This window comes from Bufo bufo, chromosome 8 (genome assembly GCF_905171765.1).
Source record: "Bufo bufo chromosome 8, aBufBuf1.1, whole genome shotgun sequence".
NCBI lineage: Eukaryota > Metazoa > Chordata > Amphibia > Anura > Bufonidae > Bufo > Bufo bufo.
Window position 1 is genome coordinate 50,215,278 of NC_053396.1, and position 17,578 is coordinate 50,232,855.

Genomic DNA, 17,578 nt, shown 5'->3' on the forward strand with positions numbered 1-17,578 from the left:
ACCAGCCTCTCCCTGCTCTGCTATCCCTCTGCCCCTTCTCCAAATCCTTATTATGAAATCTTTCTCATTAGGATAAAACACAACATCAGCTCCGCCGAGCCCCCGGCCAAGTGTTGAAGTGGTGTCCGAGATCCCCAAGGGCCAAGCCAAGTAACTGTACGTTTTCATGTGAAATATGTTTATTTTATATATGTACACTCCTGTGAGAGGCAGGGAGGGAGATCTGTGGATGACACTGTTATAGGGAGGGAGATCTGTGGATGACGCTGTTATGGAGGGGGAAATAGGGATGACACTGTCATGGGGTGGATCTGTGGATGACACATATAGCATAAGATGCTATATACGGTATGTGGCATCCACAGATCCCCCCCATAACAGTGTCATCCACAGATCCCCCTCTCTATAAAAGTGTCATCCACAGACAGCTGGACTTTTCTTCCCTGTTGCGGTTTTAGGTATTGGGTAAAGTATTGCAGCATTTCTAAGCGTACTTGTGTAAATGTATCGTTGTTATAGCTGCCCCCCCCTACTTTTGTCCAGGCCCCCAGTGTGCCCCCCCAAAATTTGAAAGCTAGAGACGCCACTGGCCACTGCATATGGGGTTGAGCACTTCCTGCTTTTCATTACCAAGTCATATTGTAGTTTATATATAGAATTGTTTGGAGGTGTCAAAACTCCTAGTCTGAATGTGCCTTTATTTCCATCTACAGGCAACATTCTGGTGCACATGTGAGGCCTGAGCTATATCAGCCAGTCTTGGGTGGAGCTCAGAGCTCTCTGCCTCCTCCCATTGTAAGCATGGCTGCATGCTGGAGGTAACTGGGAGTTTGCCACGAGTCGGACCTTGCACTCTTGTAATTTGCCCACTGGCTTCTGGTATTGCCCATACGGCACAGGTAGGTTTAGCGTTAGGTCCCGAGCTACTTGAGAAACCTTGGCGCGGTGCTCGGGCTCAGACATGTCCTCCAAAGTAGGATATGTTGGCTAATCTTTCAATTTTACATCAGTATGAGGGTTTAGTATGACCGCAGAGTGCACCTGTAAAAGTAATTTTTATAATGTTTTAAATTACCAAATAAAAGTTATATTTTAGATTAGGGTTTCCTTTCAGTGATTATCCCTTATTGACAGTTGAAACAATACAGATAATCCCTTAAAGGGGTTTCCTAAGACTAGGGAAAAACAAGTCTACTATCTTTTTGGCATTACTGGGTGTAATTTTTTGATGGTCACTCTAGTAAAAAAAGGAAAATTCCTAAATAAACCTGTGGTGACCTAATGCTGTTACACAATAAAGCTCTATTGAGAGATGAGGAGTAAATTCTTTTGAAGTTACGCTGGAGCACTGAACCAGTTCTCCAACTATGAAATCGCTGAAAGGCCAGGACTGTCAGATTGATGCAATACTAGGTGGAATTCTTCTATTTCCTTATAGAGATTCAATGGGAATTCACCTGTTACAGAAAAAGGAGTGACTAATATATGCAACATGCTCAATAAAGACAGAGCAATGCAAACACAAAGTAGTCAGTGTTCAGCATAAGAAGAGGTAAGTACAGCAGTTAGGGAAGCACAGACAGAAGATACAGAGCAACATGGGAAACTGGATTGCTAATAACTGGTTCTCTGCAGTAATTCTGGTAAGTAACTATTTCATACTTATGTATATGTATGTTCCTAGAAGTGGAAATCTGGATTAGACTGAAAGAAAAGAGTTTGGAGAGCTGATCTGGGAGTTGCTGCCTGCTCAGTTCATTAAGGATGAGGCTACACTGCGACTTTTTGTAGCGCGACTGATTTAACTGTTTAACTACAGCTGCAGTCCAAATGAATGTATTCAGTTAAATGTAATCTTGTGGACTGCAGCTGTCAATAGTGAAAATCATTCGCACTACAAAAAGTCACAGTGTAGCCCAGGCTTAATAGTTTTGACCCTATAATGGGATTTCCAAAACTTAATTTGCCTATACAGCAGTAACACTCAACCAGGCAGCTTCTTTTCCCATCAGGTTCAATTCTTATAGCTAAAAAAAAGCTGACCTTCTCCCTCGCTGTGACACTCTCAGCTGCGATTGGACCATGCTACAGCCCGGGAGAAGGAGACGCCCATTGAGAAACAGGGCAGTCTCCTCCTCCCTGTACCGATGATATTAATTTCCATACCAGGCGGGAAAAGTAAAAGGGGGGCACAGCGGGGGAACAGAGCACCGCACAGATAAACTAGTAAGTGACCTTACATTCCTGCACTATGCCCTACACAACTCTCTACTTAATTGATAATGTCTGGACCCATGAAAGGTCCTCTTTAAATAGATGTCATCCAAATGCTGCTTTGGCTGACTGCTATTTATTATTATTATTATTATTATTTATTTATTAAAGCCTTATTTATTCCATAGCACTGTACATATGAAAAGGGGTATACATACATAATACAGACAATTGCACTAATCATAAACAAGACGAGTTACAAAGTGGTACAGAAGGAGAGAGGGTCCTACCCGTGAGGGCTTACAATCTACATGGTATGGGGGAAGGACACAGTAGGTGCGGGTGAAGTTGGTCATGGCGGTATAGAGGCAGCAGGGTCACTGGTTGTAGGCTTGTCTGAAGAGGTGGGTTTTCAGGTTTCTTTTGAAGGATTCAACTGTAGGTGAGAGTCTGATATGTTGGGGTAGCGAGTTCCAGAGTATGGGGGATGCACTGGAGAAATCTTGGAGGCGATTGTGGGAAGAGGTGATAAGAGGAGAGGAGAGAAGGAGGTCTTGTGAGGATCGTAGAGTGTGTGTGGGGATGTATCTGGAAAGTAGGGAGGGGACAGGTTGTGGATGGCCTTGTATGTATTTGTTAGTACTTTGAAGTGAATTCGCTGGGCAATGGGGAGCCAGTGAAGGGATTGGCAAAGGGGAGAGGCAGAGGAGTAACAGGGGGAGAGGTGGATTAGTCAGGCAGCAGAGTTGAGGATAGATTGGAGGGGTGCGAGAGTGCTAGATGGAGAATGTTGCAGTAGTCTAGGCGGGAGATGATGAGGGCATGTACAAGCATTTTTCGCAGATTCAAAGTTAAGGAAAGTGCGGATGCGGGAGATGTTTTTGAGTTGGAGGCGGCAGGTGGTGGAAAGGGCTTGGATGTGCGGTCGGAAGGAGAGGGCAGAATCCAAGGTCACTCCAAGGCAGCGGACTTGGTTGACCGGGGAGAGTGTGCAGCCATTGATCGTGATAGATAGGTCTGTTGGGGGGGTTGAGCAAGATGGTAGAAAGATGATGAATTCTGTTTTATCCATGTTAGGTTTTAGAAAGCGAAAGGAGAAGAAGGATGATATAGAAGATAGACATTGTGGGATTCTGGATAGTAAGGTGGTGATGTCTGGACTAGAGAGGTAGATTTGTGTATCGTCAGCATAAGAGTGATACTAAAAGCAATGGGACTATGAGATGTCCCAGGCCACGGAGAAGGGAGTAAAAAGTGTTAAAAAGTTGTTTATGGCTGTGGGCCAGGGAACCTTTACATACAAATGTCTGACCAGGTTAGATTGTCAAGTCAACATTTAAACTGAGTGGTTAGACAAAGGGAAGGGGCTACCTATGTTCCCCAATCTGCTCCCAGTGACACAATCAGGGGTTCCAAGTGGTGAAAGCTTTCAGGCTTGCCATCTTAGTGCTCCAATTATTCACATATACTATATGTAATAGGATAAAGCTGTAGAAGTCTGCTGTACAAGTGATTGCATGTTCAAGCTCCCTAGTTGAGAGTAAAAAATAATTGAGTACAGTTTAAAAACCAAAAATATAAGCAATAAAAACACAAACATAAATGATACCCCCACTTCCAAATATCACGTTATCTATACAGCATGGTGAATACCGTTGGTCAATAAAAATTACAGCTCATTCTGCAAAAAAAAAACTCAATGCAGCTTTATTGATGGAAAAATAAAAAGTTATAAGTCTCAGAATATATCAACGAAAGGCATTTAATTTTTGTTTTCGAAAACCATAAAAACAATGGCAGAATTGCACGTTTTTTTTTTTCCCATTCCGGCCCATAAATAATATTTGTCAATTTTCACAATATGGACTATCAAACATTGCCATTAAAAAATACAACTTGTCCCAAAAAAACAAAAACATTGTCACCAAAATTGGCTTGGCACTTAAAGGGGTTGTCTCACGTCATGATTGAGCCCTTGAGCTAGGCTGGTTTCTGGGCACTGTTTTAGAGCTGACTGATGGCTGTGTGTTCGTTCTCCAAAGGCTGCAAGTATATCACACTAATTAGCAGCCTCGGCAGAGCAGCTAGCAGTGGCGATGTCTATTACAAGTCCAGGGCTATGTTTTGCAAGGCCTGAACATATGATACTTTATTCTCTGCTGCTACAAGTGAACAGAACAGCTCCATGCCTTATAGCTGTTCTGTTCTAACTAGAGGAGATACGTGGTGGACAGGGAGCGGAGCTTCTGCTAGAGGAGATAGGAGGTGGCTGGGAATGGGAGCTACTGCGCATGCACAAGAGTCTATGTACCCTCACTACCATATCCTAGGCACCAGAAAGGCCAGTGTTTTTGTCTGCTTATTGCACAAGCGTGGCCATAACCCCTAGAGACGAGCATGGTATAACGAAAAGCAAATTTCAGTGTAATAAGAACGGGAGCCATAATTGACAAAGAAAGTAAGTTACTAATATACTTATATTAGCATTTTGCACATAATAAGTCACATGGTGAGGTGAAACAACCCATTTAGGCCTCATGCACACGACCGTTATTTTGTGTTCCGTGTCCGTTGTTCCGTTTTCCGTGATTTTCTGCGGACCCATTGACTTTCAATGGGTCCGTTGAAAACTCGGATAATGCACCGTTTGTCATCCGCGTCCGTGATCCGTGTTTCCAGTCCGTCAAAAAAATATGACCTGTCCTATTTTTTTAACGGACAACGGTTCGCGGACCCATTCAAGTCAATGGGTCCGTGAAAAAAAACACGGAGGCACACAAGATTGTCATCCGCGTCCGTGATCCGTGTCCGTTTTTTTCCTATCATTTGCAAGGCAAACTTGACTTTTTTCACTTTTCATGTCTGGTGATCCTTCAAAAATCAAGGAAGAAACAAAAACGGAAACGGATCACGGGAACAACGGAACCCCGTTTTGCGGACCGTGAAAAAATACTGTCGTGTGCATGAGGCCTTAGGCAGATGAGTTCTACTTTTTTTCTTTAATTCTGGTCACATATACTAGTGATCACATTCATAATAATTGGTGTGCGTCTCTGACTCATTCCTGAGATCATCTCTCTGGTTTTCACACACAATTGCTTTAAAAAAAAAATTACAGGGTTGTAAATGAGAATATAATATGTATATTATGTACCGTATGCTATATTTTTTTACATAGTAAGTACATTATCTTGATTGTAATGTGTGTTTTCTGTTTTTACCAGGTTTTTTTTCATCCCATTTCGCCATAGTTCTTCACCTTTTTCTCATAACTTTTTGTCCACACATTTTTGTTCATATCTTGCAGATCGCCTGGCTTGGACTAAATATTTTCCTATTTATTCATTTCTTTATGACATATGAAAAACAGGAACAATATGCATATACAAGAGCTTTATTGGGAGTAAGTATTGACCAATACATTGTATATATGAAAATGGAAAACCTTTTTTACTAATGTATATACTAGAGACTCAGTGCTAGTTATATGTACACCAACTGACACTACAGGCACCTTTACTGTATATCTCATGGGTTGTATAGCGATGCATATAAACCTCATTCGCGCCATATAAAACCGTATCATGCTGCGCTGTGTGTTGTATGATATATTCTTACCCAGAAGCTGTCTGTAGTATAACATGTCATGGAGCTGATTTTTTTTCTGTCAAACTCAACAGTAACTAAAACATCTGTGTGCCACACTGTATTAAATAGAAGTACCCCTATGGGTAATTTATAATGGCTCAATACAAAACATAGCCATAATACAGTCATGCACTTCTTTTCGTTTTTACAAACTCTGTTCAAATGTTTTAGATTTATTATTTTCTGGGAAAGCTTTGACCACAATTACCACTGCCATAGGACAAAACAACAAAGGACTCTGTCAGGTTGAAAATTCTTGTAAATTTTGTTTTTATTAACAAGCATAATAAAAGCGATATAAGCTTACAGGTTGAAAATTCTATCCAATCTTCAGGCACCATTTTATAGAGCAGGAGGTGCTGAACAAATTGATATATGGGAGAAGATTCACTATAATGTGAAACTTATTCATAAAGATCTCTGCTTATTCTGGGTTTAGGAGTCCAATGAGTTGTCTTATCAGTTACTGACAGCTATGTGTGCATGCTCAGTATAAGGAAAAAGAGGAAGGAAGAATACAGGGTCACCCTCTGAGGGCACTGCTACCTGTCTTCCTTCACCACTCTGCTTAGTACGTAGATCTAAGGCTTACCCCTACGTGATCACCAGATCTTACTGTGAGGCCAGTTGGACTTGGCTGCTAGGGAACCAGATTACATCTGCAAAGTAACGCACCAGAAAACAGCAGATTTCTCAGATGTCAGGGAGTAGCAGAAGAGTAAAACAAGTCAGAATCGGAGTCAATAGAAACAAAAAACATTAGTCAGGGATTAATCCAGAAACAAGCCACGGTAAGTACATTAGATAGTCCAACAGTAATGCAGCACCATTCTGAGCACACAGAGAAACAGGAGCCATGATCAAAATCACAGGCAAAACAGTCATTACGAGACTTAAAGGGGTTGTCTCACTTTAGCAAATGGCATTTATCATGTTGACAAAGTTAATAAAAGGCACTTACTAATGTATTGTGATTGTCCATATTGCCCACACTGCTGGTTTTATTAATTTTGCAATCACGTTATATACTGCTCGTATCCAGGGGTTAAGACCACCCTGCAATCCAGCAGTGGTGGCCATGCTTTCACACTATAGGTAAAAGGTACTGACTCTCTGGTGGCCGGGACCATAGGAGTGCACATAGGCTGGCGCTTTTTCCTATAGTGTGCAAGCTTCTGCTGGATTGCAGGGTGTTCGTAACCCCTCAAAACAAGCAATGTATAATGCGATAGAAAAAGTAATTAAGCAAGCAAAAGAGGCAGTATGGTCAATCTCGAATCGGACACCAAATAAGGCACCTGATTGGCTCAGCATCCACGCTCACAGATAGGTAGAGCGCTCACAGGACTTGGTCAGCATAGCCATGCTGCGAGAACAGCCATGGCTGGATAAATTCCTGACAGTAACCCCCACCACTTCTATGAGGGGCCACTGGACCTTTAATTTTAGCACTAGGTTTAAGTGGAAATTTCTTATGAAAAGAACAAACCAAACAATCTGCAAATATAGAACAAGCTGAAACCCAAGAACATTCCTCAGGTCCATAACCTTACCAATGCACCAGATACCATGTTGTGGATTCTCATACCCTAAGAAAATCCACAATGCATTGTACTTTATACTACAGGTCTCTCTCCACCTGAACAGGAGGAGGAGGTTCCTTATAAGGAGTCATAGGCAAATGTAGTTTTTGAGCAGGGATTTATGAAACATATTGTGAATTTTAAATGATGAGGACAGAAGCAATTGGAAAGAAACAGGACTAATAATTTCCACAATCTCATAAGGACCAATGTACCAGGGAACCAACTTGGAAAGGCAAAGATACTTTGACACTCAAATTTTTAGTAGACAACCATTTTGCTCCACAGAAAACAAAAACCCCATAGAACGTTTCTTATCAACTTCGATTTTTATTTTTTATTTTTTAAAAAGGGGTTTTCTTCAGGTTCTCTTAAACCTGGGTCCAAACTGTGCACAGAATCTCCACATCCAGTTTCTCAGAAAATAACCCAACACGAGGATGAAACCCATAGTTAAAAAAAATGATGGTGAACAGTAATATAACACCTAAGATACTGCTTAAGGCCTCTTTCACAAAGACGGATTAGGTCCGGTCCGGGTGCGTTCAGTTAAACTCGCACCATTTTGCAAGCAAGTTTAGTCAGTTTTGTCTGCAATTGTGTTCAGTTTTTCCGCACGAGTGCTCGGGGCCAGGGCTGCGTGAAAAACGCAGAATATAGAACATGCTGCGTTTTTCACAACGCAGAACTGATGCGTGAAAAAAAACACTCATGTACACAGACCCATTGAAATGAATGGGTCAGGATTCAGTGTGGGTGCTATGCGTTCACGTCACGCATTGCACCCGCACGGAAAACTCGCTCGTGTGAAAGGGGCCTAAGGGTTTGATTAAATTGCTTAGTCTGTCCATTAGTCTCAGGGTAAAATGCAGAAGAAAATGACAAGTGGATCTGAAGCTTATCACAAAAAGGCTTTAAAATCGCAACGTATCAGAAGCGATGGTTTCAGGAATACCATGTAAACGAGCAATATGCTTAATAAATAAATGGGACAAGGTCTTGGAATTCGGCAGTTTCAAAAATGGAATAAAATAGTAAATGTTACTGAAACAATCCAACATCACCCAAATTACTGTTTTACCCCCAGACAGAGGCCGATCAGTGATAAAATGCATAGATAGATGCATCTATGATCTCTGGAACAGACAACAGACAAAGTTCAAGTGAAGTCTATAAGTTATCACAAACTTATACCTGGTATAGAACAGAGCTCACCTAGCCTGTCTGGGTTTGAATTTCTTTGCTGGTTCAAGTAATGTCAAATTCTTGTGGGCAGTCAAAACAGTAATTTGGTGTCTGACCCCCTCCTAAAAATATCACCATTCTTCAAATGGGCAATAGCCAATAGCTCCCAATCGCCTGCAAAATGTATGGGAGAAATTAGCACAAGGGCACAAATTGGTAAGTGAAGTGTACCCTTGAGACAAAACTCCCCCCTCTCTCACCTCAGACGCATCTGCCTCCACAATAATGGGACAAGAAAGGTTATGCTGAACCAGAACTGGAGCTTACATTAAGGCCTGCTCCAAAGTTTTAAAAGCCAAAACAGCCTCAAAACTCCGATTCTGAAGATCACTTCCCTCTTTCATAAGGTCAGCCAAAGGCTTGACAATAGAGGAAAAACTGAATAAATTGAAAAAACAAATACATTTCCTATAATAATTAGCAAACCACAGAAATCTCAGAGAGTCAGAGTCGATAAACGAGCAGAGTTTTATACACAAGCAGGCTAACAGAAAAAGCAGACCTTCAGTTGTGAACTAGCAAACTAGGAACTTAAAACTCAAGCCCCTTCCACCTGGAAATGCACGCAATTGGCCGGCCATAGGCAGGAGCAAATCAGAATGTGCTCAACCTAAGAACAAAGAATGTGGACCATTGCTGGAAGGAGCAGGCCAAGGCCTTCCAGAAGACACATAGGAGCGGCAGGACCGGAGCCCAGAGGCCCCCAGCCGGAGCAGAAGAAAAAGGGTGAGAGATGCAGCACCAATGCCCACCCTCAACAGCTGAACAGCAGCAGGAATGGAGCGTCACCATAACAGTATTATCTACCCTTTCGCTCCCTCTCTTCTTTGGACTTCTTCTTTCAAATAAATCTTTTCAGGAGGACAGGGGCTTGACTGTTCTCCAAAGCTTTCAGGATGTCTCCTCAGGACCAAAGCAATTCCAGTCCACCAGGAAAAAGGTCTTGCCTCTGAGTTTCTACATGACCAAGATATCCTTTACTTCATACACACCTAAAAAACTGTTCATAGAGGCAGAAGGAGTGGAACCTCTGGAAAAGGGATTGAAGATTATAGGCTTGAGAAAGACATGAAAAGAATTAGGTGTCCTCAGAGAAGCAAGAAGATACAGCCTGTAACATACCAGGTTCAGCTGTGTAATCTTCAAAAGGACCAAAGAAACAAGGTGCCAGCTTGTAAAAGGGAACTCTGATTTTCATAGAGGATCACCAAACCTTGTCCCTAGGTGTGTTGTGGTGGAGCTCTGCATCTATGGTCAGCAAATCTCTTCATCTGAATGGTGGTCTTCAGAAGAACCGCTTTAGTCTGCTGCTAAATACAATAAAAAAAATTCAGCAGATGAGTCAGCAGCCAGTACTCTAGAAGGAATAGAAAGAGGAAGAGAAACCCTCACTTGATGACTATGTCATGAGGAAGAGGGGCTTTCCTGTAGATTCACTAGCATGTTTATTATATGAAAACTCCGCCCAAGGTAGCAAAGCAGCCCATTCATCTAGATATACATTAATGAAGTGTCACAAATAGTTGGTTAGGATCTGATTAATGCGCTCCACTGGAAGATGTGTTCAATAAGTAAAGAAAATGTGTCATCAGAAAATGACTTATTGTTTAACCACTTAGTGACCACCCATATGCCTTTTTACTGCGGTCACTAAGGGGCCTTAGGCTGGGTTGCCGCTTTATTATGGTGGCCCAGTCTAAGTGCTGCATGGGACCCGCGGGGAGCAGGGGCCCGGCTCTCACATGAGAGCCAAGGCCCTGATCTAACAGCCCGGACCAGCAGGAGTGCCGATCCGGGCTGTTTAACATTTTACATGCCGCGGGCAATGGCGCCGTCCGCATGTAAAGTGCTGACAGAGGGAGCGGACTCCCTCTGTCTCCCATCGGCACCCCTCAAATGCGATTGCGGGGTGCCGATGTGTGTAAAGGCTGGCAGGGGTCTAATGTAGGCCCCCGACCTGCCTTGAGTAATCTACAGCAGGCTGCGCCTCTCTGGTGCAGCCTGCTGGTCAATGCCAGAATAGCACTGACATTAAAATGCAATACACCAGTGGTGCCCAACCATTTCTCGCCTGAGGGCCGCACTAGACATGGTATAAATTTCGCGGGCCAGAACCAGGTAGCTTTGCCAGAAAGAAATGCAAACACTGTGAGGGGTCATGTGTGAGCATTACTACTGTAAAGGGGCAAATATCTGGGCATTTTTTCTGTGAAGGGGCAAATATCTGGGCATTTTTTCTGTGAAGGGGCACATCTGGGCATTACCCCTGTGAAGTGGGCACATCTGGCCATTACCCCTGTGGGAGGGACACATATGGGCATTACCCCTGTGAAGGGGCACATCTGGGCATTACCACTGTAAAGGGGGCACATCTGGGTATTACCACTGTAAAGGGAGCACATCTGGGTATTACCACTGTAAAGTGGGCACATCTGGGCATTTTTTAGTAGTAATGCCCTCTATGTCCCCTTTATAATAGTAATGCCCTCTGTACCCCTTCACAGTAGTAATGCCCTCTGTGTCCCCTTCACAGTAATAATGCCCATTGTGCCCCCTTAATTGTAATAGTGTAATTTATTACACTATTTGTAGTAGTAATGCTCTCTGTGTCCCTTCACAGTAATAATGCCCTGACACACACACACACACACACACCACAGTGGTGTTTTTAACTGAAGCAGCAGCAGGCTCAGCTCGGCTACAGTGTATATTTGCACACACACTGTCTGTGACACACAACACTGGTGGTCACTTCAATTCACCACAAGGCACACAGCCATTTTCAGGAGGACTAGAGAAGAGCGAGCGGCTGCAAAGATGTAATTTTTTTTTCCTACCTGGAGGAGGGTGAGCTTCGGCTGGCAGCAAGCGTACAAGTCAGTGAGATAGGTGCGCGCACACTCCCTGACTCAGAGCACACACGTTACTTCATAGGCTGATCCCCTGCTGCAGCGCTGCCCATGTGACCTCCCCTCCTCTGTTTCTGTCACTGCTGGCTGAGCTAATCCCGCCTGAGCCATTCAGTTAATGATTCACTGAATGACAATGACCAGCCAAGATGCGCTTTCACTCACAGTTCGCTGCCTGATACCGGCGGCACTGCACCCCCTGTATAGCATAACACAGCTTCGTAGGTTGGGCATCACTGGACCGTAGGTCGGGCATCACTGCAATACACTATAGGTATAATGCATTGCATTTTAAAATCAATCAAAAAGCTGTCTGTTATAGTGCCCTTGTGGGACTATTAAGTGGTAAAAAAAAAAATATATATTCAATTTAAAAAATCCCATAAGAAATGACGCTTTTTTTTTTCCCAATGAAAATACGGTTTTCAATAAAAAAAATAGCAAAAAAAAAAATATCTCCCCCATATGTTTGGTATTGCTGCATCTGTAACAACCCAGACTATATAAATATCATGTAAATTATCCCTTACGGTGAACGCCGTAAAAAAAAAAAAAAAAAAAAACAGAATTGCTAATTTATTCTTAGTTGCCACTGAAAAAACGTAATAACAAGCGATCAAAAAGCGCCATTTACTCCAAAATGATACCAATGAAAAATATAAATCGGCCCGCAAAAATCAAGCCCTCACACAACTCCATAGAAAGAAAAAGAAAAATGTTATAGGTCTTGGGAAGCTGCAATGCAAAAACATTTTTTTTTCTTTTTAAAAAAAGGTTTCATTGCAAAAAAGTTGTAAAACGTAAAAAAAAAATATATATGTATTGGATATCAATGTAATCGTACTGACCCAGAGAATAAAGATATTATGTTATTTATACAGAAAAATGAACTCCGTAAAATTTATAATGTAACAACGCAGTGGCAGTATTGCTGTTTTTCCCACAAAACTCTTCCATAGAAGTGAATAAGGTCTATGGCCCGTGGGACTGCCATAAAGCAGTTTTCTTAATGCTTTCTAAATGCTGTAAGAACAGTTCGGGCAAGATGACAGCTCACACAATCATGTTCAGGAAATAGAATTAAAAAAATATCTGTAATCGGAAAATAAAAAACAAATTAGCAAAAAAGGATATGTGTTACTACCTGGTTTTAACTCGCAGATAAAGTTTTTGGTGACACATTTCCTTTAAATGGCAGGCTAGCTAGGGGAAGACCAGGCAGAGGTACAAAGTGAGCCATCAAAGAAATGATCAACCACCACCCAAATGACCGTACAACTAGAGAAAGGGGGTAAATGGGTAATAAAGTCCATTGCAATGTGCTACCACAGAACCTCGGGTATGGGCAAAAGAAGGCGGAATCCTGTAAGTTTCTCTTTTTGATTCTTATTTTGAGCACATGTAGTAACATGCAGAGACAAAATCTCAGATGTCCTTGGTCATGGAAGGCCACCAGCAATGTGATCAATTTAACGGTTTTACTAAAGCCAGCAATTTTGGACCGATGTCCCCAAATCAGAACCTGTCTCCTCTTGGCTGAAGTGATAAATGTTTTGTCTGGTGGAGTATTCCTCAGCTGGACCAGATGAACTGATATATTGAGCCTCCTCTAGATGATCAGATCAGTGGGGTCAAAGTAAGTGGATAGAACATCCTCCTTAGTATCTGCAGACTGGAAGTGCAAGATACAATGGTGAGAATTTAGCAGCTGCGCAGACTGTAAATAGGTCAAGCTTTTGTGATCAGTATAGATAATTACTGGGTGTCAAGCTCCCTCGTACAAGTAACGCCATTCCTCTAAAGCCATCTTAATAGCAATTAAAGAGGTTTTCTGCTTTATTTATATTGATGACCTATCCTCAGGAAGAGATCTCTGGGCCTCTGACTCCCGACACCTCCGCCAATCAGCAGTTTGAAGAGAAGGCTACATTTGTGCGAGTGCTGCCTTCTCTTGATTGTTTACCTGCTCAGTCACCGTCACAACGGCAGAGGTGAGCAGGTGTAATTACAACTCCGCTGTCCCATTCACTTCTATGGGATGGCTCTTTCCTACACACTTGAATAGGAAGGATCTGTCCCATTTAAGTGAATGGGATGGCTTACTTGTAATAACACCTGCTCACTGCGGCGGTTGCGACAGCAAGCAAGTAAACAATGAAGAGAAGGCAGCATTTGCAGGAGAGTAGCAGGGGGTGATTCGGAAATTCGGAACCCGGCCGATCTGATATTAATCTTGAGGATAGGCCATCAATATAAATAAAGCTGACAACCCCTTTAATTCTCTGTCTTTTATAGTGTAATTCCTTGGGGCTATCAAGAAGACCTTGGCAGAAAAACATTTTAACAGCAGCAGTCATTATGTTAGCAAAGCTCCAGCCCCTATGGATAATGCATCCACCTCCAGACGGAAATGTTTGGAAACATCAGGGTGGTAAAGAATCAGCGCTGATGTACAGGTTTGATTACGGACCTGGAAAGCTGTTTCGGCTTGTGTATCCAAAAGAGATAGGAGATAGACATAACCTTGAGGAGGTGTTGTCCCCGGAAGCAACTCAATTGGACAATTATAGGGCCGATGGGGACTCAGCCTTCTTTTTGTTAAGAACATCAGTGTAGGAGGAATACATGACTGGTAGCCTATGCAAGTTTTGTAAAACTGATGAAGTTTGGACAGGCAGAGCAGTGATCAGACACTGGGAGTGGCAGGCTGAGCCCCAAGAAAGTATCAGTCCAGAGTTCCAGTCCAGAATGGGACTATGCAGACAGAGCCATGGAAGCCCCAGGAGTAGAGAACTAGTCTTCTGGTCACAAACTCAAAATATATCAAGAGAGTGAAAACGGACTCATGTATAGTGTGTATAGTGTTTTTACCCACACTGAAGGGATTTGCTTAAACTGATTTTCTGTGTTTCTATTTATTTCAGTCTGCCCTTGCTTGGGCCCGAGGATCTGCTGCTTGTCTTAATTTTAACTGTTTACTAATTCTTTTACCTGTCTGCCGAAATCTACTGTCATTTCTACGTGGAACCTGTTCAGTAAGTGCGATTATTATATTATTCTTAAACTTTATTGTAAACATAACTAGGGAAGTTATTATATGCTAGGGGCAAACAACCTATAATAAAAATAAGAAACCAAAAAAAAAAACTGTTAATGACAAACTGCTAAATAGTAAGGGTTTACTGACTATTTGTGACAGATTTGTTGCAGAAATTTCTATCAATGCTCCGTTCATTTTAGCAAAGCGCGCTAAAATCTATGTGCTTGCTGCCAAAACATGGCAAATATGCCATTTGTCAATTTACCTTTAAAGGGTTTCTGTCACCCCACAAAAGTCTTTTTTTTTTTTTTGGATAGTTACATTCCTTATAGCACGATATAGGAGAATATAATCTTATCACTTACTTTCATGCGGCCGTTTCTTTAGAAAACGAAGTTTTATAATATGTAAATCCGGTCTCTACCAGCAAGTGGGGCGTCTACTTGCTGGTAGCCGCAGCAGAAAACCGCCCCCTCGCCGTGTTGATTGACAGGGCCAGCCGTGATCTCCTCCTCCGGCCGGCCCTGTCAGTATTTCAAAAATCGCGCGCCTCTGTTCATTCGGCGCAGGCGCTCTGAGATGAGGAGGCTCGTCTCCTCAGAACTCCCTCAGTGCGCCTGCGCCGATGACATCACCGAAAGAGAAGACGTCATCGGCGCAGGCGCACTGAGGGAGTTCTGAGGAGACGAGCCTCCTCATTTCAGAGCGCCTGCGCCGAATGAACAGAGGCGCGCGATTTTTGAAATACTGACAGGGCCGGCTGGAGGAGGAGATCACGGCTGGCCCTGTCAATCAACACGGCGAGGGGGCGGTTTTCTGCTGCGGCTACCAGCAAGTAGACGCCCCACTTGCTGGTAGAGACCGGATTTACATATCATAAAACTTCGTTTTCTAAAGAAACGGCCGCATGAAAGTAAGTGATAAGATTATATTCTCCTATATCGCGCTATAAGGAATGTAACTATCCAAAAAAAAAAAAAAAGAGTTTTGTGGGGTGACAGAAGCCCTTTAAGGTTTAGACTGTCAGTGCAGCTGGCCACATAGGGGCAAGCCACAGTGATGCCTACCCCCGGTAGCCAATGGGCGCACGATTATGCAATAAAATCAGGTGACTATCGGCTGCTGTAGGTGGGCATGGCCTGGCCTCCTGCGGCTAACCTCACTGTCTAACTGTTACCTTAGTGGAAATCTGGTGCAACGATAGTCCAGGATAGGGTTGGGGGGAGGGGGTGTAAAGTGTGGAGAAAAAAAAAGAGTGTATATATTCCTTAAATAGATGGCTTTGATCTAGAGAAGCAACAAGTAGTTATGCCATGTAGTAGTATGTGACTCGGATGAGTACTTAGTTTCAGCTACTAACTCCTCGATGCATTGAAGGTGATGAAATTCCTCAGACCAGTCTGTGAACATGTTACGTAACCTCAAATATTGTGCTCTGTTCACACCTCATTATTGTCTTCCATCGGAAATATACATTCTGACAATCTCTCTACATATACACTAGGACCCCATGGTAAAAAAAATACTGTAGACTGTGCGATAAACTTTTTTTCGTGTTATGACCTGTATGGAATAGTATAAACTTCTCCACTATTCTATACAACAAAAAGGCATATAGGACACTCTATGAATATGTTCATTGTGTGTGCCAAGGGGTTTCCATAGGACATAGCTAACAAATAAAATGTAAACAGAGCTTTACTTATCTAGGTCTATAATACCTGAGGCTCACATTAGTGATGTAGCAATAATTTCTAGTTAAAGGGGTATTGTGGTATACAAAACTTAACTCCTTGTAACGGACAATGGTTGTGGAACCACTATGCCAACCAACCGGTTTGGCTTTGGTCTATTCCTAAGGGTGTTGTCCTGGACTTCCCTCTTTAACCCCTGTACAAGGGTCTGGGCTTTTCTGCAAGGAAGCCACCAGGCTGCTACCTCTTGGAATAGTCCTGGTATAGTTGGCAGCTGACCCACAGGGGTCAGAGACACTAGTCCGAAGCACCAAGGGTTCAGGCAATACTCCTAGTCAGGAAGCAAGCCAATGTCAGAGAAAGTCTGAGGTTAGGGTAGGCAGCTCAGAGTCATTAGAGTAAACACGCAGTAGTCAGGACAGGCAACAGAGGATGAGAATCAGTAAACAGGCAGAGTTTGGTACATGGGCAGTCAGAATAAGCACACCTTAACTAGTACTAGGAAACCTAAACCTTCCTGGGGAAGGCACCTTAAATAGACATAGGTGGCCAGCCACATGTGTGTGCTTGCCCTTTAAGAGTTAGCAGGAGTGTGTGCCCTAAAGACAGAGGAAGAATGCCTGGCAGGAACAGGCTGAGGCCAGCAGGAGGCGTGCACGGAACGCTGGTGCTTAGACCCGCTGGCTGCAGCAAGAGAAGCGGGTTGATGAGAAGACAAGGCTTGGTGAGTACTGCGTCTCCTGTGCCTGCCTCTTGTCCACTTTGTAGAAATGAGGCAAGCATGGCTTAAACGGGGCAAACGGTGCAAATTGCAGTGAAAAAACTGGCCTAGCCCACATACTTGTGAGTTTTCTACACCAGAAAACGGTTCCAATAGTTTCCCACATAATCCGTCAGCACTTACTTGCCTAAAATGGGATGCTTATAACTCCCTGCCCAGGTTCAGCTTCAGCTTGCTGGTCGAGCATGTTCAGTTCGAGGAGGCTGTAACTGAGAACTATTGCAAGAGGCTGAGCAGTCATGAAGCACAATGTGTGATGCACGTGAGGGGGAGACTTTCTCTTTAGCAGTTGGTAGATGTGTATCGTAGTTTGCTACCCACATGGGCTGCTGATGAAGCTACATATATATGATTAGGATGTTGTATCGTGTTGTATTTCAAGTTTCATATCTGAACACCAGAATACCCCTTTAAAGGGGTATCTTGTGAATAATGAATAAGTTAAGACAATTTCTTTAACCCCT

The 17,578-nt window shown here is 42.9% G+C and overlaps 1 protein-coding gene across 1 annotated transcript in view; it reads left to right on the forward strand.

Moving 5' to 3' along the window:
* The first annotated feature begins 1,497 nt into the window (after positions 1–1,497).
* The window catches only part of NOX1 (NADPH oxidase 1), a 46,044-nt gene continuing 29,963 nt past the window's right edge, over positions 1,498–17,578 (forward strand). Inside the window, exons 1-3 of the mRNA XM_040405796.1 lie at positions 1,498–1,643; positions 5,522–5,617; positions 14,524–14,634. Of these exons, the coding sequence (XP_040261730.1) occupies positions 1,599–1,643; positions 5,522–5,617; positions 14,524–14,634 (252 nt within the window). The 5' untranslated portion in view covers positions 1,498–1,598. The remainder of the gene's footprint in view (positions 1,644–5,521; positions 5,618–14,523; positions 14,635–17,578) is intronic.